The 23,901-nt window shown below is 47.2% G+C and overlaps 1 protein-coding gene across 8 annotated transcripts in view; it reads left to right on the top strand.

Annotated features, from left to right (window-relative positions):
- Positions 1-23,901, top strand: part of NOS1 (nitric oxide synthase 1) — a 196,462-nt gene that overhangs the window by 153,049 nt on the left and 19,512 nt on the right. For 7 of the 8 annotated variants that reach the window (XM_070386107.1, XM_070386103.1, XM_070386106.1 and 4 more), the window contains exons 12-21: positions 947-1,141; positions 1,732-1,817; positions 4,081-4,225; positions 5,384-5,488; positions 6,004-6,062; positions 7,451-7,552; positions 10,070-10,186; positions 16,257-16,431; positions 17,206-17,344; positions 17,930-18,008. In XM_070386107.1, coding sequence (XP_070242208.1) covers positions 947-1,141; positions 1,732-1,817; positions 4,081-4,225; positions 5,384-5,488; positions 6,004-6,062; positions 7,451-7,552; positions 10,070-10,186; positions 16,257-16,431; positions 17,206-17,344; positions 17,930-18,008 — 1,202 coding nt within the window. The remainder of the gene's footprint in view (positions 1-946; positions 1,142-1,731; positions 1,818-4,080; positions 4,226-5,383; positions 5,489-6,003; positions 6,063-7,450; positions 7,553-10,069; positions 10,187-16,256; positions 16,432-17,205; positions 17,345-17,929; positions 18,009-23,901) is intronic. The other variant, XM_005888305.2, reaches the window with a different exon arrangement.

Here is a 23,901-nt window from a genome sequence, read left to right as displayed (position 1 = left end):
GGTAAATGAAGGCAGATGCTGTGGTGGTCTGGTGGACTGGTATGAAGGCTGGCGAGCCAGAGACAGCAGAGATATAAGAGGACACATATACTATGTGTAAAACGGGTAGCTAGTGGGAACCTGCTGTCAAGCACAGGGAGCTCAGCTCGGTGCTTTGTGATGACCTAGAGGGGAAGAGTGGGAAGGAAAGGAGGCTCAAGAGGGAGGGGCTGTATGTATACATATGGCTGATTCACTTTGTTGTACAGCAGAAACTAACACAACATGGTAAAGTAATTATACTCCAATTTTAAAAAAAGGATTTTGTGTCACCTTCATAAATGGAGAACCAGTATCATTTGCCATAAACAGAAGAGAATGGTAAATTTAAATAAATATATAAACAAATACACACAAGGGAAACAGCACAAAGTTGTCAGATTCTAGTTGCCTGAGTTTTCTCTCTTGTTTAAAAAAAAAAATGGAGGGAGGAAGGAGAGAGGAATATTGGCAAGAGAAATGTTAAAAATGAATTAGCATCAAATAGAGTCTTTCTGGGCTTCCCTGGTGGCTCAGACAGTAAAGAATCCGCCTGCAATGAGAGAGACCTGGGGTCAGTCTCTGGGTTGGGAAGATCCCCTGGAGGAGGGCATGGCAACCCACTCTAGTCTTCTTGCCTGGAGAATCCCCATTGGACAGAGGAGCCTGATGGGCTGCAGTCCATGGAGTTGCAAAGAGTCAGACACAACTGAGTGACTAAGCACAGCACAGAGTCTTTTTCCTGGATATGATCAGGGTCAAAAAAAAAAAAAAAAAAAAAAAAAAACACAATGCAGAGAATCACTTTACACTGCCTAGAATCATCCCCAGGACCACCCTTTAGGAAACATGCTCTGGGGGTGAGGGAGCCCTGAAACAGCCAGGCTTGTCTTTCCTCCTGACTCCCCAGTGTCCTCTCCTCCCACAGAGTGACAAGGTGACCATCGTCGACCACCACTCCGCCACCGAGTCCTTCATTAAGCACATGGAGAATGAATACCGCTGCCGGGGGGGCTGCCCCGCTGACTGGGTGTGGATCGTGCCCCCCATGTCTGGCAGTATCACCCCCGTCTTCCACCAGGAGATGCTCAACTACCGGCTCACACCCTCCTTCGAATACCAGGTCCTGCCCCTCTCCATCTCTTTGGTCCTAAATCTTCAGTAGCCAGTATGCATGTTACAACTAGAGCAGGGGTCCCCAAACTCCGGGATTTAATGCCTGGTGAGCTGAGGTGGAGCTGATGTAATAATAATAGAAATAAAGTGCGCAATGAATGGAAAGCACTTGAATCATCCCAAAACCATCCCCCGCCCACCCAGGTCTGTGGGAAAATTGTCTTCTACAAAACTGGTGCCCAAAAAGTTGGGGTCTGCTGGCTAGGACACACCTCAGTTCAAACTTGCGTTTCAGACTCTCAAGTGCAGCCATCAGATTGGATAATACAACTCGAGCTGAAAGACAAATGAAACTGAAACAAGTAGTCAGGGGTCGTGAGTCAGAGAGGGTCTGAGTGGGAAGGTCTAGCAGGACAGTGCAGGGAGGCTGGGCCAGCCACTCTGCCAGGTCCCCTGGGGTCACCACCAGCAGATTCACTCCCTTCGAGGGCTAAGGGGGGGGCATGGCCAGGCAACCATAAGCCCCCAGGGATCCTGGACATCTCCCAAGGGGAACCAGGCTCCCTCACTGTAGTGACCATGGTCCTCTCTCCCCAGCCTGACCCTTGGAACACCCATGTCTGGAAAGGCACCAATGGGACCCCCACAAAACGGCGAGCCATCGGCTTCAAGAAGCTGGCAGAGTAAGTCTCCTAAAGCTGGAATGTGGGGGGGGGATGTATGTGTCCCCAGATTCAGAAAGCCCCAGAAAAGAAGGCTGGGAGGATGCTGTGCTTCTCTCTGTCGTGTGACGTAACTTCTCCATTTTCTCCAACATTCCTGTCCCTCCTTTGCCCCAGAGTCTGGGATGTGAACATTGCCATGACCCTTCTCCTTCCCAACCTCTCTTCCCACCCCCAGGTTCCCAAATTCTTGTCCTGGAAGCAGTGTTGTGTTGATAAACCAGCTCTCCTAATGATAATGGTGGCCACAGTAATAATAACATTCATAGACTTGTAACATTTGCCAATTTCCATGGTGTAAATATTCCCGCTATGGCCATTTTCAAGCTCCCAACAGGAAGTCACTGAAGCCAGAGTCAGGAGGAGCTGGGATGAGCTGGCTCCGGCACACCACTGCCTAGAGTGGACACTCGTCAGGGCTGAATCTCATCTCGCTCATTCAGTTCACTCATCTGGCCACCAAAAATGGATACTCAGTGCCAGGCACTGTGCTGGGCCCCAGAGATGCCATGACAAGCCTAATAACGTGATCCTGCCCTCGTGAAGCTCCCAGCTACCATCGAGGAAGGAGTCACGGAAGCCTCATAGACGTCACCGAGTCTGAGAGGTCAAAGGGGGCTTCCTTCAGGAGATGAGTTAATGAATGAAATGAGTAAGATTTCACCGAGAACAGGAGGGAGGGGAGAGGATCAGGGACCAAGGTTACTGAAGAGTCATTGTCCTGAAGAACCTGTGGTCAGCCAGGGGACAAGTAGGCTGACTGAGATGGTTAAATGGGGATGCCTGCCTTCTGTCTAAAGACAGAGAACTCCCTGATCCACTCCTCACAGACCCCTTATTTGAAGCTCACTTTTTGGCAGAGGAGCTATTGTGCACCAAGCTACTCACTCACTTTCCTCAGCCCCTCGTTTCTAGAACTCTCTGCTCTCTACAGGTGACTGGTAGATCCTGCAGGGACTGAAACCTAGGTCCTGGCTCCGCCCATATGGTCCACAGGATCTCCCCTCCCCTCCCTCCCCCTTCTCCTTCCACCTCACAGTTATCTTCCAGCCAAGCTGGAGCACATGAGCAGCCATCCCTTCCCTAACGAGAGCATCACCAGTTCTCAGGCATAGCAGCCTTTGGCTTCAGTTCAGTTCAACCTGTCTCTGAGGGAAGAAGGGAGGGAAAAATCTAAAGCATTAATTGCACTATTAAGTTTGAGGAAGAAACAATGGGAGTTAATTACAGATGCTTTTTTCTGCTCCAGTCATTCAAAGGGAACCCTCCAGGTGCCTTTTATTCTTTTCTGTTTCTCCCCCTTAACTCAGGCAGCGTGGGTGGTTTCCCTGAGTCTAAAAAATGATGAATTTACCACCAATAATCCCCAGGTGGGGTAAATTAGCAATTTATCTACTCAAAGAGATTCCTACTTAGAACAGGGATGCTTGCTTGGAAGGTGAACCCAGGCATTCCTGAGCCTCTGGCCCACCTGCCAAGCCCACATCCTCATAGATGGGAAGGAAGAAAACACTGTTTCTGGACTCTCCATTTAACCAGAAAGAGCCCCAACTTGACATTTAAGCTCCCCAGAGCTTTGGTGGTAGCAGCGGGTTTAAAATCCATTCCTGCTCTTGGTAGATATTTAGTGCCTATTAAGAATCACCCTCTGCAAAACCCTGGATGTGCATGGCTGACTACACCAGACCTGGCCCTTCTTTTGTGGAGTTATAAACCTCTAAAATCCCCTCAAGTTCAATGCCTGTTCATTTATTAGTGATTCATTTTCTCTCTCTCTCTCTCTCACTCACACACAAGAATGGAAGCCCCATGACAGCCATTTCTCTGTTTTTCCATTCCTATAACAATGCCTGGCACATAGCCAGGCCTCAACAAAACACAGGATGAATGGCCAAATGAGTGAGTGAATGAATGAATGATCATCTTTGGGGGCAATGCTTGGCAAACCAAGGTCCTCACGGCTGGGATCGATCCATCAAGTAACAAACTAGCAAAGCTCACCAACCATGTTAGCTCATGACTGGTTGCTCTGGAGGGACTTAAGAAAGGGATCAATATGGCGCCTCAGCTCACACTTTGAGTATCCCTGATGCCATCAGAGATGAGGAGAGTATGTTCCCTCTGTTATATCTCGTGGATCGTGGTTCTTGCCCCCAAGTCCCAGCCTGACACCCTTCCTCCCTTCTACATTTCCTGTCTTTCTCTCCACCCTATTCCCCCACAGAGCCGTCAAGTTCTCAGCCAAACTGATGGGGCAGGCTATGGCCAAGAGGGTCAAGGCTACCATCCTTTATGCCACAGAGACGGGCAAGTCGCAGGCTTATGCCAAAACCTTGTGTGAGATCTTCAAACATGCTTTTGATGCCAAGGTGGGTAGCAGGCTGTTACCATGCTCTCTGGGCCCTCCTGGTGAAGCTGGGGAGGGGACAGAGGAAGTCAGCAGAGAAGAACCCTTAGAGAGTGGGTAACAGCACATCTGAAGATGCCCATCAGCCCACCTGCATATATTTCAAGGGACAATGATGCTTCTCTCCCTGTGAACTCTCCAGGAGTTCAGGAATCATAACCCCCAGTTCTCGACCAAAATGTTAGAAAGTTTCTGAAAAACAAATCTGGAAGTTAGTCTGGGAAGCCCCGCATTTCATACAATTCAGTGGGTTTCTTTGCTGCAGGAATTCTCAGAGCCTTTACTCTGCACATGTGTGTTACCATCTCCAAAAGAGGAGAGGAGAGAAAATAAATGTATCCCAAAGATGTTCGCTTATGGCTCACTTATTTTTAAAGCACATCTAAGGGAGACAGTGTTTTCCTCGGATCTACTTTGAGAAAGGGTACCCAAGGAATTCTAAGAGATAGGGCAAAGCAGTCTTTAAGGTGGTGCTCATGGTAAAAACAAAAACAAAACAAAAACACCTGCCTGCCAGTGCAGGACTTAAGAGACACAGGTTTGATCCTTGGGTCGGAAGATCCCCTGGAGGAGGGTATGGTAACCTACTCCGCTATTCTTGCCTGGAGAATCCCTGGGTTGGAGGAGCCTGATGAGCTACAGTCCATAGGGTTGTAAACAGTTATAGGGTTGCAGCGACTTGGCACACAGACGTGTTTGGCCCAGGCCCTCCGCGTTGCTGGATGGGGGACTGGAAAGCAACCTGAGCACACAGTTGGTCAGATCCAGCTGGGCCATTCCCAGCCTACACATGGTCAAGAAGACTCCGGCATCCATTGGTTGTAAGAAGCCCAGGAGTCCCAGTCAAGATCAGTCTCTACTGGCAGCCAACGCGTTGCCCCAGACTCTCTGCAGTCCTTCAGGCCAAAGGCAACCCATACTACCAACAAGCTTTTAGTTCTACCCACTTGAGCCCATTGAAACAGTGGCACCCAGAACCTTTGGATCTCTGTCCTAAAGAGATGGCTCAAGATAACTCCTCTTCTTCCTCTCTCCTCTTCCCCCATCACTTTTTCTCTCCTACCCCTTCTCTCTCCTCATCACCTTCTCCCTTCCTCTCCCCTCTCGTTCTCCCACCTAGGTGATGTCCATGGAAGAATATGACATTGTACACCTGGAACATGAAACTCTGGTCCTGGTGGTTACCAGCACCTTTGGCAATGGAGACCCCCCTGAGAATGGGGAGGTGAGATGAGCTCCTATTCTGGCAGCTGTTTCCACCTGCCCTGCTCTTCAGTAGCAGATCCTCCCAGAATCGCAAAGCCAGTGACCTCGATTTGGGTCCAGGTTGTGCCAAGACTGGACAACTCCAAGTCCTCAGTCTGCTGGCATCCGCTGACCAGCCAAGCCCTCCTGAAAATGTTGTCACCTGAGCTCACTACTTCTTTGCAGTGGATGCTCCAGTCAAGAGCTTGGTGTCCCCCACTCCAGATGAGAGAAGCAGGGACAATATTTTGTAGAAAACCACTACAAAGGGAATTTGCGTGCTGAGGTGGGGGGGCGGGGCATCCACACTTGTAGCCCTTTATAAACAGTCCTCTTCCACTCACACCACTGCTGCCTGGCCCAAACCCCTGACACCCTGGCCCCCAGGCATCAGGCTCCTCTTTTGCCAGTCGGGACCCCCAGACCCTCTGCCCAAACCCATTCCCAAGGTAATCATATCTGCCTCACATCCTGCTTGTCTCTTTCGACCTCCAGAAATTTGGCTGTGCTCTGATGGAAATGAGGAACCCTAACTCTGTGCACGAGGAAAGGAAGTAAGTAAACGACCCGCCAGTGTCCGTGACACTCTCTGGGGGAAACCAAATGTTGTCTCTTGGCATCTGGGGTTCAGCTCTGAGTTCTGGATACTTTTGTGACCTGAAGTCCATCTGTGACTTATTTTAGCCAGTGGGTATCTGCGGTCCACTGAAGTGGACATTCTGGTCTTTAATCACCTTACAGCCCTGTGCCTCAGTTTCTTTTTGCATCAAATTGTGTTTATTCTACCTGCATGAACTTTCTAATTTGTAAGAATCAAGGTAAAAAGTAGGTATCAGCATCCTATGAGAAGCTGTGCGTGTGTGCTGAGTTATGTCCGACTCTGCAGCCCAATGGACTGTAGCCTGCCAGGTTCCTCCAAGGGATTTACCAGGCAAGAATACTCGAGTGGATTGCCATTTCCTTTTCCAGGGGGTCTTCCTGACCCAGGGATGGAACCCACGTCTCCTGCATTGCAGGTAGATGCTTTAGTGCTTGAGCCATCAGGGACGCCCCATGAAAAGCTGAGTGCCCTGTAAATATAGTTGTTATTACTCCACCCTTTGGAAGCTTACATTCAGAATCAGTGAGCTTCTTTACCTAGAACTTTTCCATCTGATGTTCATGGCGGAGTTGCATCCACTAACGTGGAGGCTGACTTCAAACAAGATACCTCCTAAGGCAAAAAAGAATGCCTGAGGTCAAAAGATGTTACTGGTAAAACCACTTAACATGGGTTGGGTTCTACAGATATTTCATAAGGTGACAAACACTCGTAACCAAAATTACCTGTGAAAAGCCCTTAAATCCCCTCAAAGCAGAGAACATACAACCTGTGAGTAATAAGCTGCCTTTCTTCGAGAGCATCACATGCGGTGTTGCCTGCACCATGGAGTAGGTCTTAAGCTGAGGATTGGATGTCATCGCTGGCTGGCATTTTATTTGTTGTTTATTTTGTTTGGGTTTTTAAAAATGTGGACCGCTTTTAAAGTCTTTATACAATTTGCTACAGTACTGCTTCTGTTTTATGTTTTGGTTTTTTGGCCAAAAGGCATGTGAGATCTTAGCTCCCTGACCAAGAATCGAGCCTGCACCCCTGCACTTTGAGGTGAAGTCTTAGCCACTGGACTGCCAGGGAATTCCCTGACTGGCGTTCAGAGGCTGTGTTCTGCAGAACATCCCTCTTGGTTCTCTTTCAGCCAAGCACACGTTGCCAAACTTGCCTACATCCCATACCCAGGGGACAGCTGAGTCCCTGGTGGTCAGCCCTCCTGTTTTTAAGACCAGCATCTTATTCCTCACCCTCTCTGCCTCTCTCCTCCCCACCCCATCCTGGTGGTCTTCAGCAGGTCCCCCTCACCCCTCCTCCAGGGAGAGATAGGGCACCATCCATTCTCCCCTCTAGGTACCCGGAACCCTTGCGTTTCTTTCCCCGTAAAGGGCCTCCCCTCTCCCGTGGTGACAGAGAAGTCCACGGTCTGGCTGCAGTTCGTGACAGCCAGCGCAGGTAGAGCATCTGTATGTGCACATGCGTGCTGTGTGTGTGTGTGTGTGTGTGTGCTCACATGCACGTGTGCACGTGCAGGATGCACCTGTGTGATCGTGTTTGCCCGGCGTTCATGTGCGTGCGTGAATGGTGTAAGCACTCGCGCGCATGGCGATGAGTATGTACGTGCGCATGCCCAATACTGCAGCATCGAATGCCACGCCCCTGTCTCAAGGAGACCCGAGTTCTAACGCAGGCCATGGCACTAACACACTGAGTAACCTTGAGCTTGTTACTTGACCTCTCTGGGCTTCTCTGTCTTTCTCACCTTCCAAATAGGGAGAAACTATCTCTGCCCCGACCATCTCTGGGAGCTGGTGCAGGGATCGAAGGATGATAACAAAGAGGAACACATTTGGAAAAGCCTCAAACCTCATACAAATACATGTGCTGATATTTTTACCCCACAACCATCAACCCTACCTCCCACACTAACAACACAGCCACCCCCTGATATGTTACAGGACTTATTTGGAGATGTGACTCAATGTGAGACTATTTTAGGGCAGAAAATACACTTACATATATTTAGAACTTTCCTGATGCTGGAGCAAAAACTTTGAAGAACATCCAGCTTAGAAACCCTGCTGCCAGAATGCGCAATTTCTTTTTTTTGTCTTCTGCACTCAGATTTGTGTGTTGAGTTTTTGTGTTTGGGGTTTTGATTTGAGGGTTTTATGAAAGTCTTTTGTTGTTGTTTGGGGGTTTGTTTTGTTTTGTTGGTCTTGGAGTTTTATTGGTTTTTGCCTTATCTGAGAACAGAACTTACCACTTTTAGAAGAAAACTGGGAAACCGTTTTTGTTTTTTTTTAATTTCGAGGCTCCTGAGCCTCCGATGCCGAGGTTTGAGTCCCAGTGACATTTTTCTCCTTCTTTGAAACAACTTCATAAGAAATCCAGTCTCTTTTCAGGCTGTGTCTGAACATTTTTCATGTTTATTTGAAATGTGAAATGTGAAAGACCCTTGAAATGTCTAAAGATGATAGCCTTATTGAAAGAGAATGTTGTAGTGGTTACCAATGGAGAGAGGGAAGGGTTAAAATAGGGGTAGGGGATTAAGAGGTGCAAGCTATTATGTGTAAAATAAGCTGCAATGTTATATTGTATAACACAGGGAATGTGGTCAATATTTTAAAATAACTATAAATGGAGTTGTTGTTTAGTCGCCAAGTGGTGTCCACCTCTTTTTCAACCCTGTAGACTGTAGCCCACCAGGCTCCTGTGTCCATGGGCTTTCCCAAGCAAGAATACTGCCAGTTCCTTCTCCAGAGAATCTTTCCGACCTAGGGTTGAACCGTGTATCTTGGATTGGCAGGCGAATTCTTTACCACTGAGCCACCAGGGAAGCTCATAAATGGAGTATAACCTTTAAAAATTGTGAATCACTATATTGTACACCTGTAACTTATATAATACTGTATATCCACTATACTTCAATTTTTTTGAATAGGAAAAAGAAAAGAGAATATTGAGTGAGACAGTCCTGCACCGCCCAATAAGCCTTTCTGTGAGCACATAAATGTTCTATATCTATGTCGCCCTATACAGTACCACTAGCCACACATGGCTGTCAAGCCCTTGGTGAGTTTAGTGCACGTGGGGAGCAAAGTGTTTCATCATATCCAATCCGGATGAATTTAAATAGTCACATGCATCCCATGGCTACTGTAGCAGACAGCAGAAATGTAATTCTTTCGTGGTTACTATAGCAGACAGCAGGAGTGTAATTCTTCGCTAGGCAGTGTGAGGTTTGGGGACCAACGGCATCTCCTGGGAACTTCTCGGAAATGCAGCATCGTAGGCCCTACCCTGGACCTCCTGAGTCAGGATCTGCATCTTAACAAGATCTCAGAATGATTCTTGTCCTGGTTAACATGTGGGAAGTAAGGAAACATGGTCTAATGGGTTAAGGAATGGACAATTAATGTGGTCTGAAACCTTTTCCTTTTTTTTCAGTTTTAGTATTTTTTAATTGAAGTATAGTGGATTTACAATGTTGTATTAATATCTGCTGTACAGCAAAGTGATTCAGTTATATATAATCATTCTTTTTTGAGTTTTCTTTCCCATTATGGTTTATCATAGGCTACTGAATATAGCTCCCTGTGCTGTACAGCAGGACCTCGTGGTTTATCCTTTCTCTGTGTGAAAGCTACCCCTGCTCACCCCACCCTCCCACTCCGTCACCCCGCCACCCCCTCCCCCTCGGCAACCACCAGGCTGCTGTCTGTGTCTGTGATTCTGTTTCTGCTGAAACCTTTTCAATACGCGCAGCATCAGATGATGTCTAGGTGTCCGTGTGGTGGGCGAGGGTGAGTTGATATGTTCTAGTCAAGGCCATGGATGTGTTACAGTCTCACTCAACACTCAAAGGGAAGGTCCTAGAACCAGAACTGGTAATAGAGATAGCCATGGGGGTACTAACCCCAGGACGGGGGCTCTGAACCAGAGTTCACAGACTCTCTTTCGTCTTGGCAGGAGCTACAAGGTGCGTTTCAACAGCGTTTCCTCGTACTCCGACTCCCGCAAATCATCAGGTGATGGGCCAGACCTCAGAGACAACTTTGAGAGCACTGGACCCCTGGCCAACGTGAGGTGAGAGAGGGGCCTGGGGCGTCAGGGATGATGAAGGCTCCTGGGGAGCTGGACAGGGTAACAAAGTGGGATCTCTGTTTGGGGAGGGGTCTCCCTTCCATGTCCATTCATCCCTTGAATAACCAGCTGCACTCTCACTGTTTGGGGATGTCCTCCTGCTTCATTAAACCACATTACCTGGACCCCTCCTATGACCTCTTCCAAAATCACACTCCTTCAGAGCCCCCATCACCCAAGTTTCACCTCTTTGCATGAATTTCATATCATTTGTGCTAAAGGATGCTAATCCCCCAGATGTAACTCAGTGAGTTCCCTTCATAAGTGCTACTACATCTTATATATTAGAAGCTTCTGGGGACACCCCACCATGACCCAGTGGTTCCCAACCTTGGATGCTCATCAAAATCACTTGGAAATGTTTATAATGTACAGATACCTGAGCCCCACCTCCAGAGACTTTGATGTAGTTGGGTCTAAACTTGGATCCAGGGTTTGCTTGTTTTTTTTTTTTTCTTCAATCTCCCTAATTGCCTCCCATGTACAGTCAGATTCAAAAAAATATTGTCACGACTCCTTGTTTCCCAAAGTGTAGTCACATCCCATGAGAACATTTTAGATAGTACGTGGACAGATATTTTCTACTTCAGTGGTTGTGGATTCAGTTTCATGGGTATCTGGAAAGGAAGAAAACTGGATGTCAAACCCTTGGTTTCATAGATACTGGTCAAGATGAGGCTACTGTGTAAGCAGTGCTCAGGCACAGCCAGGGACCTCTTCAGTTCAGTCGCTCAGTCGTGTCCAACTCTTTGCGACCCCATGAATCATAGCAACCCAGGCCTCCCTGTCCATCACCAACTCCCGGAGTTCACTCAAACTCACGTCCATAGAGTCGGTGATACCATCCAGCCATCTCATCCTCAGTCGTCCCCTTCTCCTGCCCCCAGTCGTTCCCAGCATCAGAGTCTTTTCCAATGAGTCAACTCTTCGCATGAGGTGGCCAAAGTATTGGAGTTTCAGCTTCAGCATCAGTCCTTCCAATGAACACCCAGGACTGATCTCCTTTAGGATGGACTGGTTGGATCTCCTTGCAGTCTGAGGAACCTCTTAGACCTTCACCAATGCAACCTCCTCCATACCGGCTCAGGGTAATGCTTAGAAGATGATAGAGATCACAGGGTTCCTAGATATTCAACTATTGTTTCTATCAGTACACTTTTTTTCTTTTTGGCCATGCCACGTAACTTGATTGGTTGGCATCACCGCCTCAATGGGCATGAGTTTGAGCAAGCTCCGGGAGATGGTGAAGGACAGGGAAACCTGGTGTGCTGCAGTCCATGGGGCTGCAAAGAGTCAGAGTTGACTGAGCAACTGTACAACAAAGACCTAACCACTGGGCCACCAGGGAATTCCCCATCAGTACACTTTTTAATAAACTTTATTTTTTTTAAGTAGCTTTAGGTTCACAGCAAAATTGAAGGGAAGACAACAGAGATTTTGCATGTACTACCTGCCCAACCCTCGGTGCACACACACACACACACACACACACACACACACACACACACACACACACACACACACACACACACACACACACACACACACACACACACACACACACACACACACACAGCCACCTCCATCCCCTACCATGGTGGTGCATTTATACAGTCGATGAACCTATATTGACACATCATTGTCACCCAGGGCCCATAGTTTACATTAGGGTTCCCCCTTGGTTCATCCTCGAACTGATGGGTTTTGACATCAGTTCATGTTCTCTAGCTTGACATTGAAACATCCATGGTTTGACATTTACCCATTTTTTCCCTTATTAAATCTATCATGCCTAAGAGCAGGGGTTGGCAAACTGCAGCCCATCGGCTAAATCCAGCCCAGCCACTGTATATCTCTGTACAACCCAGAATGGTTTTTACAGATGAACATCTACAATTTATTTGATGATAGAAAATATTCCCTTCAAGCCCCAGTTAAGCAAAATGCTATACCCCTCTCAAAAAAAAATTCCAGTCTTCTCATTAGTAGCTATATATAACTAGAAAAATGTACCCCATAACTATTGCTATTATATTTTTAATTTAATCCAAAAGCATACAGAAATTTATTTTCTTCCTTGTTATACAGATATCTGCATAATCGAATCAGTTTTGCTTCTTAGCCTACAAGCCTGAAAATATTTACTATCTGGCCCCAATTATAATAATTTTTCCAGGTTTTCTGGTTTTAAAATAGGAATTTTACAATCATAAGGTTTAGACTGTGATGAAATGTGAATATAGGAGATGACTGTGACACAGGCCTTCAGAGATTGGGAAGCCTGTTAATGAATTAAGTCCCCGGGCCGTCTCTTAGTGAACACCAGTGGGTTTGAATAGCTAGTACAAATAATTGTACAAATAATTTGTGCAAATAGAGTACAAATTAAAACCAAATTAAATAGCAACTATTAAGTAAATAACAGTGTGAGAGGTAGTCAAGCATGGCGGATCTCAAACATAATCAATATTGGAGGGACTCCCCTGGTGCTCCAGGGGCTAAGACTGCACTCCCAATCCAGGGGGCCTGGGGTCAATCCCTGGTCAGGGAACTAGATCCCACATGTCACAACTAAAGATCCTACGTGCCACAACTAAGACCCAGTGCATCCAGATAAATAAATTAATATTAAAATAAGTAAATAAATAGTAGAGGTTTGGGGAACAACTCCCTAACCACAAGGCATGACTAGCACTGAGTTTTCAAACCTGCATCAGGCTAAGGGCGATGGCTGGGGGCAGGAGTGCAGCTTCTTGGCCCCCATCCAAGCAGTCCCATGCTGGCCACCAGTTCTCACCACCTGCAGGGAAAAGGTGAGGAATCCAGGTAAAGGAGGATCGTGGGTGAAGGAGTGATGGGGAAACATGCTACCTAACCCTATATCCCTCCCTTGGGAAGACTGTGGAGCCCCCAGGAAAGAAGGGCGGGAGAATAAGATGAAGAAGCATCAGTGTGGATTTCAGAGGAGGGGATATTAATCTATGTAAACTTGCCCACGATCTCTGAAACACCTGGACCCCATCTCAGGCTCATTCTCCAATAACAAGAGGGTCACTTCCCAGCTTGTCCTACTGTTTTCCCCTCATCCCCTATTGTAGTCTTTCATGCGATGGCTGGCTCCATCATTCTTTAATAAGAAAGATTCAGGGACAGAGTCAGACTCTGTAAGGAGCAAGTTGAACAGCTCCACTCCTTGACTTGTCTGAAATGACAGTCACCCACAGGATAGTCACATTCCAACCTGGAAAAAAAATGCAAGTTGTGGTGCTGTTCGTATCCCACTTGTTCCCTTGTCCATCTAGGGCCAGTGAGGCCAAGACCCACAGCCGGGACCAAGTCCTGGAAGTGTGATGTCAAGTCTGTGCGGGACTAAGGGGTCCTCTGGGACACAGCCCTCTACTTCCCAGACTTCAGAAAATTCTCATTAACTTGACCCCCATTGATTCAAACACCAACATTTTCTTGTGGCATCTATGCAAACAGACATTTTTTAAAAATTAAGCTCTTTTGTTTTGTACTGGGGTATAGCCAATGAACAAACAAGTGTTGTGATAGTTTCAGGTGAACAGTGAAGGGACCCAGCCATACATACACATGGATCCATTGCCCCCGAGACTCCCCTCCCATCCAGGCTGCCGCAGAACATTGAGCGGCATCCCGTGTGCTGTACGGCAGGTCCTTGTTGCATTCATTTTAAATATAGCAGAGTGTATATGTCCATTCCAAGCAAAGAGGCTTTGTGAAACAAATCAATTTCACAGCCAGCATATCATAAATCTTTCAATCCCTTTGAGAAGAACCTGTTTACACACCAACACTGGATGTATTAATGACAGGTTCTTCTGATCTCCTCGTTAGCACAGGTCCCCAAGAACTGCTATGCTAGAGTTTTCAGGCTCTTTGTACTTGAAACTAATTTAGTTGTATGCTGAGTAAGAAAGTCAAGTCTTTCACTGATGTATGGAGTTGGCCAAAAAGTTCATTCAGGGTTTTCTGCGATGTCTTACAGAAAAACCCAAACGAACTTTTTGGCTAATCCAGATTAATTTTCCCAATTAGTCTAGCTTAGAAAGGGACACTCAAGAAACAGCCAATGGTTCCAGGTCACCTATCCTCCTAAGGACCAACTGGGAGTTTTCTCCTGAGGACAGTGGCACCTAGCAGAGACCAGAAGGAAGGGAGAGCAGGGTTTAGGGGCTCTCAGGCTTAAAGATGGCCTTCCTCAAATGGGTGTGGGGTGGTCTGCCCTTCTGGAGGTACCAGTTGTCTTTATCTGCTTGGGCAGCCACCACAATGTACCACAGGCTGGGGGCCTCAACAACAGAAACTTGTTTCTAACACTTCTGGAAGCTGCAAGTCCAAGCTCAAAGTTTCTGGTGAGGCCTGTCTTCCTGGCTTGCAGACATCTGCCTTCTTGCTGTGTCCTCACGTGGCCTTTCCTCTGAGAGCCTCTCACTGGGGGTGGAAGAGAGAGCTCTCAGGTACCTCTCCCTCTTTTTAGAAGGATTAGGGCCCCACCCATATGACCTCGTTTGACCTCAGTTACCTCCTTGAAGGCCCCATCTCCAAATACAGTCACACTGGGGGACAGGGCTTCACAGGTCAGTTTTCGTTCCAATCCCAAATAAAGGCAATGCCAAAGAATGCTCAAACTACTGCACAACTGCACTCATCTCACACGCTAGTAAAGTAATGCTCAAAATTCTCCAATCCAGACTTCAGCAATACATGAACCGTGAACTTCCAGATGTTCAAGCTGGTTTTAGAAAAGGCAGAGGAACCAGAGATCAAATTGCCAACATCCGCTGGATCATAGAAAAAGCAAGAGAGTTCTAGAAAAACATCTATTTCTGCTTTATTGACTATGCCAAAGCCTTTGACTGTGTGGATCACAGTAAACTGTGGAAAATTCTGAAAGAGATGGGAATACCAGACCACCTGACCTGCCTCTTGAGAAGTCTGTATGCAGGTCAGGAAGCAACAGTTAGAACTGGACATGGAACAACAGACTGGTTCCAAATAGGAAAAGGAGTTCGTCAAGGCTGTATATTGTCACCCTGCTTATTTAACTTATATGCAGAGTACATCATGAGAAACGCTGGGCTGGAAGAAGCACAAGCTGGAATCAAGATTGCCGGGAGAAATATCAGTAATCTCAGATATGCAGATGACACCACCCTTATGGCAGAAAGTGAAGAGGAACTCAAAAGCCTCTTGATGAAAGTGAAAGAGGAGAGTGAAAAAGTGGGCTTCAAGTTCAACATTCAGAAAACGAAGATCATGGCATCTGGTCCCATCACTTCATGGGAAATAGATGGGGAAACAGTGGAAACAGTGTCAGACTTTATCTTTGAGGGCTCCAAAATCACTGCAGATGGTGACTGCAGCCATGAAACTAAAAGACGCTTACTCCTTGGAAGGAAAGCTGTGACCAACCTAGAAAGTATATTGAAAAGCAGAGACATTACTTTGCCAACAAAGGTCTGTCTAGTCAAGGCTATGGTTTTTCCTGTGGTCATGTATGGATGTGAGAGTTGGACTTTGAAGAAAGCTGAGTGCTGAAGAATTGATGCTTTTGAACTGTGGTGTTGGAGAAGACTCTTGAGAGTCCCTTGGACTGCAAGGAGATCCAACCAGTCCATCCTAAAGGAGATCAGTCCTGGGTGTTCTTTGGAAGGAATGATGCTAAAGATGAAACTCCAATACTTTGGCCACCTCATGCAAAGAGTTGACTCATTGGAAAAGAAAGATGCTGGGAGGGATTGGGGGCAGGAGGAGAAGGGGACAACTGAGGATGAGATGGCTGGATGGCATCACCGACTCTATGGACGTGAGTTTGAGTGAACTCCTGGAGTTGGTGATGGACAGGGAGGCTTGGCATGCTGCGATTCATGGGGTCGCAAAGAGTCGGACACGACTGAGCAACTGAACTGACTGAACAGTCCCTGACACTGGAACCCCTGCACGTTCACCCCAGCCCCCTATTCCAGAGCTTCTCTTGTCTTCTTGGCAGGTTCTCTGTGTTCGGCCTTGGCTCACGGGCATACCCTCACTTCTGCGCCTTTGGACACGCCGTGGACACTCTCCTGGAAGAGCTTGGAGGAGAGAGGATCTTGAAGATGAGGGAGGGGGACGAGCTTTGTGGGCAGGAAGAGGCTTTCAGGACCTGGGCTAAGAAGGTCTTCAAGGTAACCATCTGCCCCAGTTTTAGAGACCCATGAGGAATCATGTCCCCAGGGACCCCCAAGGACAGATCACCTAATCCATCAGAAATAGAAAAAACTTGAGAAAATCTTTGATACTTCCCTTATGTATCCAACCAGGGGACAGCTTTAAACAAGTCATATGACTTTGGGTGGTCCTAAGACACATTTTCCACCTGGAATCCAGCCTCCTGTATTAAGGGTAAAGAGTTCGTCTATAAAAAATTATAGAGCCTTGGAATTTTAGAGCTGGGAGGAACCCATCCTTCACTCACAATCATAGACAAGTAAATCAAAAACATACAGTTGGTTAACCAACCCAGGGGGCCATGACTCGGGCTGGAACTCAGATCTCACCAATCTGTCTGCTTTGACAATCTTGTTCCTCTTGTGCTAGATCTCCAGTGACCTGTACAGTAGCCACTGGCGACACGTGGTCATTTAGATTTAAATGTAAACTGGTTAGCATTAAATATGATGAATGGATGAACAAACTGTAGTGTGTCCCTGCAATGGAATGTTCGGGCACAACAAGGAATGAGGTGCTGATGCATGCTACGACATGGATGAATCTTGAAAACATGTGCTACGTGGAAAAAGCCAGAACAAAAGGACACTTACTGTCCGAGTCCATGTACACGAAACGTCCAGAACAGGCAAATTCAGAGATACAGGAAGTGGACTGGTGATTCCCCGGGGCGGGGGAGGTGCGGAGAGGAAGATGGGGGTGGCTCCTAATGTGTATAATGTGTAACACAGGCAGCCTGTGATGTGTTCTGCGTGGGTGATGACGTCAACATCGAGAAGGCGAACAACTCCCTCATCAGCAATGACCGCAGCTGGAAGAGGAACAAGTTCCGTCTCACCTACGTGGCGGAAGCTCCGGAACTCACACAAGGTACCTCCTACCACCCGCCTGGGGAGACATCCACGACCCGGGGGTGGGGACGGGAGACGGCAGTTCTCACCTCCGAAAGGTCCTTAGAGAAGGTGGGCTTCGATGCTTAGGTCTCCCTTGTAGTACATGCGTGTGTGCTCAGTCGCTTCAGTCATGTCCAGCCCTTTGCAACCCCATGGATCGTAGCCCACTGGGCTCCCCAATCCATGGGATTCTCCTGGCAAGAATACTGGAGTGGGTTGCTGTGCCCACCTCCACCCTTTAGGCAGGCCACCCAAATAAACACACTGTGGCTGCTCTGGGCTCTCTCTCCAGCCCTGCAGCATGTTACCCTAAACCTCCTCTTCTCCGCCAAGTTCAGCCAGCTTTGCTTTCTGTTCTGCTGTATCCACAACCACCCGCCCCAAGGCCCGCCTGCCCTCTTTTCTTTTATCTCTTCGTCTCACTCCAGAGGGTCAGGAGAAGCTGGGGACTCTTTTCTTTTATCTCGTCTCACTCCAGAGGGTCAGGAGAAGCTGGGGACTCTGAATTGACAACTGTTTTGCCCCATCTCAGGAGCACCTTTGTTCTTCCCCCCCGCCCCAGGTCTATCCAGTGTCCACAAAAAGCGGGTCTCAGCCGCTCGACTCCTCAGCCGCCAGAACCTTCAGAGTCCAAAATCCAGGTAGGAACACCCTGGTCCCTTCACGTTCCCTGCCTCTGCCCCAGACGCCTCCCACAGCAAGGAATGAACCCTTGTTGACTCCGAGGACTGACTTCCTATTACCACTGGAAGGGTCCTCCAGACCCCCTTTGCTGCCTTGCAGCATCTTGGCTTACTGCTTTCCATTTGCCAAGCTCCAACCTGCAGGGATGAAAAAAGTAAATGGTTGGGACTTCCCTGGTGATCCAGTGGTTAAGACCCCAGGTTTCCACGGCAGGGGGTGCAGGTTTGATCCATGATTAAGGAACTAAGATCCCACAAGCTACTTGGTACAGCCAAAAAGAAAAGAAAAAAAAAAATGAATAGTGATGATCTCTGTGGAAAGGGGAAAGAGAAATGTTTTATGAGGAATTTTTTTTAATAGAGACCACACCTTCGTCAAACTGCTAATATTCACTCTAACATGCACCTTAGTCAGACAGCTCCTTAGTCAGACAGCTTAGTCCAGACAGCTCCTCTTTGCGGATAATTCTTCTCTGATGTCCTGAGAAATGCCTGCTCAGTCTCTACTTTAAGTCCTTTGGGATGACAGGAGGTTTATGAACCTACAAAACAGCCCCTTCTGTGTTCTGAGGTCCCAGTTGTTAGAAATTGTCTTCCTATTGTTTATACCAAAGCATGTGTTCCTAGCACTTCCATTTTGATCCTGTGTTACACTCTCCAGTGACACCCAGAACAAAGTCAGTTCTTCCAAATGAGAGAGCTGCCAGTAGCCAAGGACAGCAGCCACTCTCCCTGATCCTCGTTCCTTCCAGCTGTTTCTCCTGAGACCCGGTTTCCCGAACCGTTGGCTGTAGTAGAAGGACACACTGTCCTGCTGGAAGCGTCGTTCTCAGGCCTGGTCACAGAGCAGTGAGGTCCTGTGATCACGGCCACGTGCGCCAAGGCTATTGTTACCATCCTCAATCCCGACAGGAGCTGCTAAAGCAGCCCCGGGTTGTCCTAACAGCCCTGCCACTCTCCCATTAAGCTTATGTCCTTTCTGCTCTCAGACCTGAAGTCTTTTCAAAATGATCCAGCCAGATCTCTGCATCACTCCATGTATAAGTACATTTTTTAGCAGTTTTGAAAGTCTTTGCCTGGATCCCCATTGAATGGAATCTAGCCCATGAAAATCCTTTGAGATCTTCATCCTTTGCGTGGCACGGTACAGAGGGTGGCCTCTTGAGCCAGACAACTCTGAGTTCTTACCCCAATGCTGCCATCCCCCAGCCATGTGACCTTGGACAAGTCCCTTAGGTCTTCAGAACACCTGTCTCCTTACCTAAAATGAGAACTGGTACTTATCTAGTATTTTCTGTGTTCCGAGCACAGTTTTGAGTTCTCTCTGTGCAGGCACAGCCCAGGAAATAGGTAGTTATCACCCGTGTTTTACATAGGAAAAATGACAATTGGAAAATGCAAGTGACCTTTTTAAGGTCACTCAGACTCAGTTCTCTGACTCCAAAGTCAAGAACACCAAATGGCTATACCTGTGGCATCAGCAGCATCACAAGACTGCTGTATTAAAAACAACACACACAAAGCAGCTGGGGTATGCTGTTTCTGCTACTACTCCTTACCCACCCCAGCTTCATACATCTGCACATTTTAATATGTGTGCTTTCTATGTGGATATAAATTTTTTTTTCAATTAAACTATAGTTGATTTACAATGTTGCATTAATTTCTGTTGTACAGTAAAGTGCTTCAGTTATACATGTATACACACATTCTTTTTAAGTATTCTTTCCTATTATGGTTTATCACGGGATATTGAATATAATCCTCTGTGCCATACAGTAGGAACTTGTTTATCCATTCTACATATAAAAGCTGCTTCTGTGACCCCCAGCCTCTCGCTCCATCTCCCCCAAACCCCTCACCCCCTTGGCAACCACAAGTCTGTTCTGTGTGCCCGGATGTAAAACATATGATAAAGTGGTCAATATGGTCAACATGTTCTCCCCCAGACCCTCAAACGCTCAAGAAATGGATTGGGAAATTAATGTATTTGAAGAATTAGTCACATGTAATATTCAGAGCATAATAATCTCTGATATATTTGTTGGCCCCAAAGTGAATGAACTTTCTGGCCAACCCAGTAGAAAGTGACTCTATATTTGAAATACACATCTTACTCCCCATTTCTGTCCCATGGAAAAGTACAATCTCAGTGGCATTGGAGAAGAAGGGACTAAGACTCTACTGGACATTTCTCTCAGCGACCAACCATGAAAGACCAGATCATAAAAGTTACTCCCAAACCATAGTACACAAAAAGCAAGGTAATTTGCAAATGTTTTGATGCTAAGTTGGACCAAGTCCCAGAATAAATGCCCTCCACCCCCACCAAACCATCCACCTCTGGAAAGGGCAGCTGACTCTGTGCTGAGCGACTTACAAGAGGGCATTTCAGAAAGGTTAGTAACCAGAAGATAGTATTAAAATCAGTTACAGATTAGCTTTAAAAGAATCAAATGGGGTCTCGGTGTTTAACCCTTTAAAACCAGACTCCACAGCACTACCTATTTTCAGGCCTTACTACCATTTCCAGCTTTATAAGGGGTGTGTGTGTGTGTGTGTGTGTGTGTTTAAGGATTGAGTAAAAAAGTATGACCCTTTCTCCCATCTTCCCCTGCCCACAGCCAAAGTCAGGATGTTTGAGCCAGGAGACCACATAAAGATATTATGAAACACCCTCCCCACCCTGTTCCCACCCATAACAAGAGACCCTTAAGCAAGCAAAGTGCTTAAGAGGAAATAAACCACTTTTTGAGGGTGATCCTTGCAACTCTAAAGAGAAAAGCGACACTGCCTGGCCAGGAAATAAACTGTCCTATGTGCGGCAATTAGCAAACAATACAGAAAAGAATACAGTGGAGCGCTAATGGGTGGGGTATGGGCCGTGTAAGTCCTAGAATCAGGAGGAGGAGGGGAGACACAGGGTCAGCTTTAGATAAGATAGAGAACAGACAGGGCTGTGTAGGAGCAAAGATGCTGAAAGGGCCTGAGTGCTGGGGTATAGCAGAGAAAGATGGGACATTGTAATGGAGAGTTCTGCATGGGAGTACTCTCAATTCCCAGCTCCTCTTGGATAAAATCACTTCTTTCCAGCCTTCCCCAGCTTAACACAGGACATCAACATTCAGTGTAAGCCCCAAACTCAGGCTCCCTCTCTGCCTCCTCTGTCTCCCTCCTAATATCCATCCAACTCTCAGCTGATACCATGGGCTTGTCTTTCAAATACATTTCAGATCTACAGCTGCCACCGTAAGAAAGGCCACAATCATCTGTGGTCTGAGGGCCTCCCAAAGCCACCTAACTTGTCTTCCTTGTTTCTTGCCTTTTCTCTCAAAGATTCATCTTCCAAATAGCAGCCAGACTAATCTTTTAAGAACATAAATGGAAGCCCATCCTCCTGCAGCTTCACACCCTCCAATGGCTTCCCACTGATCTCAGGAAACCTCCAAACTCCTTGCCTGAACAGATTACAATGAGACCCTCCTGATCTGGTCTCTTCCTAGCTCTCTAACCTCCTCCTGTGCCAGTCAGCCCTGTGTTGACCCCTCTTCCAAACCCTCCAGTCTTCTTTCCCATCCTCAGACATGTCATGCTTTTTCCAACCTCAGGGCCTTTGCATGTATTGCTTCCCCTTTCGGGAACACTCTTCCCCCAGATCTTTGCATGTCCCCTTCTCCTCATCGTTCTGATCTCTGCTCCAACATCAAATTGCCAGCAAGGCTTTCCTGACCATCCTTATCTGCTGGTCACTGAGCCTAGTGCCCCCAACCTGTCAACACCTACCCATCCACATCACTAGCCCCATCCATAATCTTTTTCAGTTGCTTCTTAATGAGAATGGGGCCCTGTGTTTTCTTTATCCATCACTGTCTCACCAGTGCCTAGAAAGTGTCAACAAATTCGTTGAAGCTCTGAGCCTTATCACCTCAAACTGCTCACAAGAGACCATGCTTACTCTTTTCATTGACAAGTGAATGAACATGAGCTGTTTCCCACCCCCCCCCAACTTTTAATGCTGGATGTTAGCAGACTGTTCTTTCCCCTGTGAACCTGTCATTGAACCATTGCTAACTGTGTGTGTGCATGAGTGAGTATGTGTGTGTGCGATGTTACTGTAGGTGGATGTAAATATATCACAAACAGGCCATACTCAGGAGACAGGCATTTGAATGGCTGTTGCCTTTCCAATGCTACCTTTTTCACCCCCTTCTCCAAATATTTACTTTTTTTTTAAGCTTGGGAAAGGACTTTTTTTTTTTTTTTGCCCGTGCCACGTGGCATGCGGGATCTTCTTTCCCCAACCAGGGATTGAACTCATGCCCCCTGCAGTAGAAGTGTGGAATCTTAATCACTAGACTTCCAGGGAAGTCCTTCCCCTAATACTTTCTGACAACCCATGTATATCCCAAGCATTTAAAAAAAAAAAAAAGGTTATAAAGTCCTATACTTAGAAACCCCCAGCAGAACAGAGATATAAGACAGTAGGTCTCCAGGCTAGTGCTACCCACTGGGGGATCAGTTCCCAGCAAAGCTTCATGGACCTCGGGCCATGCAGCCATTCAGCTCTGGGTTCTCCAGTCAGAGGCATGCAGTGTCCGGGGTCCAACTCCCAGCAGAGCCTGCCCCCACCTCGTGGCCCACAGGCGGGGATCGGTTCCCAGCAAAGCTTCAAGGACCTCGGGCCATGCAGCCATTCAGCTCTGGGTTCTCCAGTCAGAGGCATGCAGTGTCCGGGGTCTGACTCCAGTGCACCTCGAGGCGGGGATCGCAAAGTGTCCCATGCAGCCATTCAGCTCTGGGTTCTCCAGTCAGAGGCATGCAGTGTCCGGGGTCTGACTCCCAGCAGAGCCTGCCCCCACCTCGTGGCCCACAGGCCAGCTCCATTCTTATCCCTGGCCGTTCTCTGCCTGACCACCCTCAGCTGCGTTCAAGAGGACTTAGGCGAAAAGGCTGTGAGCACAAGCCAGCTCAGCAAGTTTGGGGCCTCCACGTTTCTATTTTGTACCAGCCATAGGAACGGAGGCAAATATACTTCTGAAAAAAAAAAAAAAACAACAACAACTCGTGATGATCAGGGAGAAAGTGGGAATTGATTTGTGGGCCTTTCAAAGGCTTCCCGTGGTTGGCCCTGGAGGCTCCCAAATTCGCAACCCCACAGCGCCCCCTGCTGGCTGTCGGCCTCTGCTCGTTCCCTTCCTGAAGCTGGCAGGTCTCGCTCTCCAGGAACCAATAGATTGGCATGAGCTCAGAGCAGAGTCATTCACGCAAGCCCATTTAATAGATAAGATCAGTGCCCCACGGAGGGCAAAATCTGCCCGGGGAAGGAGAGTGGGAGCCCAGACCCCCACCACCATCATTCACAAGCTCAGTCACCGAGTTCCCCACCCTACTAAGGACAGGGGTGTCATGCTTCAAGAAAATACACCCAAAAAAGCAGAGATGCCAGCACAACTATTTTTAATAATGGTGGCTATTTGCAGCACAAAAGAACTTTTGGTTGTGCCAAAAACTCCTTCAAATAGCGAGTCCCATTGGTCTATTCAAGTGCTGATTTACATACCATGGAGAATGTAGAAACTTCATGTTGAATATCAAGTGTCTCTATCAACTGAAAACCAGTTGGCAAGGAAGAAAAAGCGGATCTGAAAATGCGAATTTAACTCCAAGAATACAAAAAGATTTGATTTACCCAAGTGTAGTCATCAATCCCAAAGTTTTCAGGCATAAAAATGCAGTGTATTGGTACTAAAACTTTAAAAGAACCAGAATAATCCTATTCTAAGGATTCATTCATAGATGTCCTGCACTTGAAATCCAGCTATCGAAGGAAAGGGCATGACTCGGCAGGCCT

Source organism: Bos mutus, chromosome 17, assembly GCF_027580195.1.
Source record: "Bos mutus isolate GX-2022 chromosome 17, NWIPB_WYAK_1.1, whole genome shotgun sequence".
Taxonomy (NCBI): Eukaryota; Metazoa; Chordata; class Mammalia; order Artiodactyla; family Bovidae; genus Bos; species Bos mutus.
Note: the sequence above shows the minus strand (reverse complement) of the source record. Positions and strands in the feature narration are given on the sequence as shown.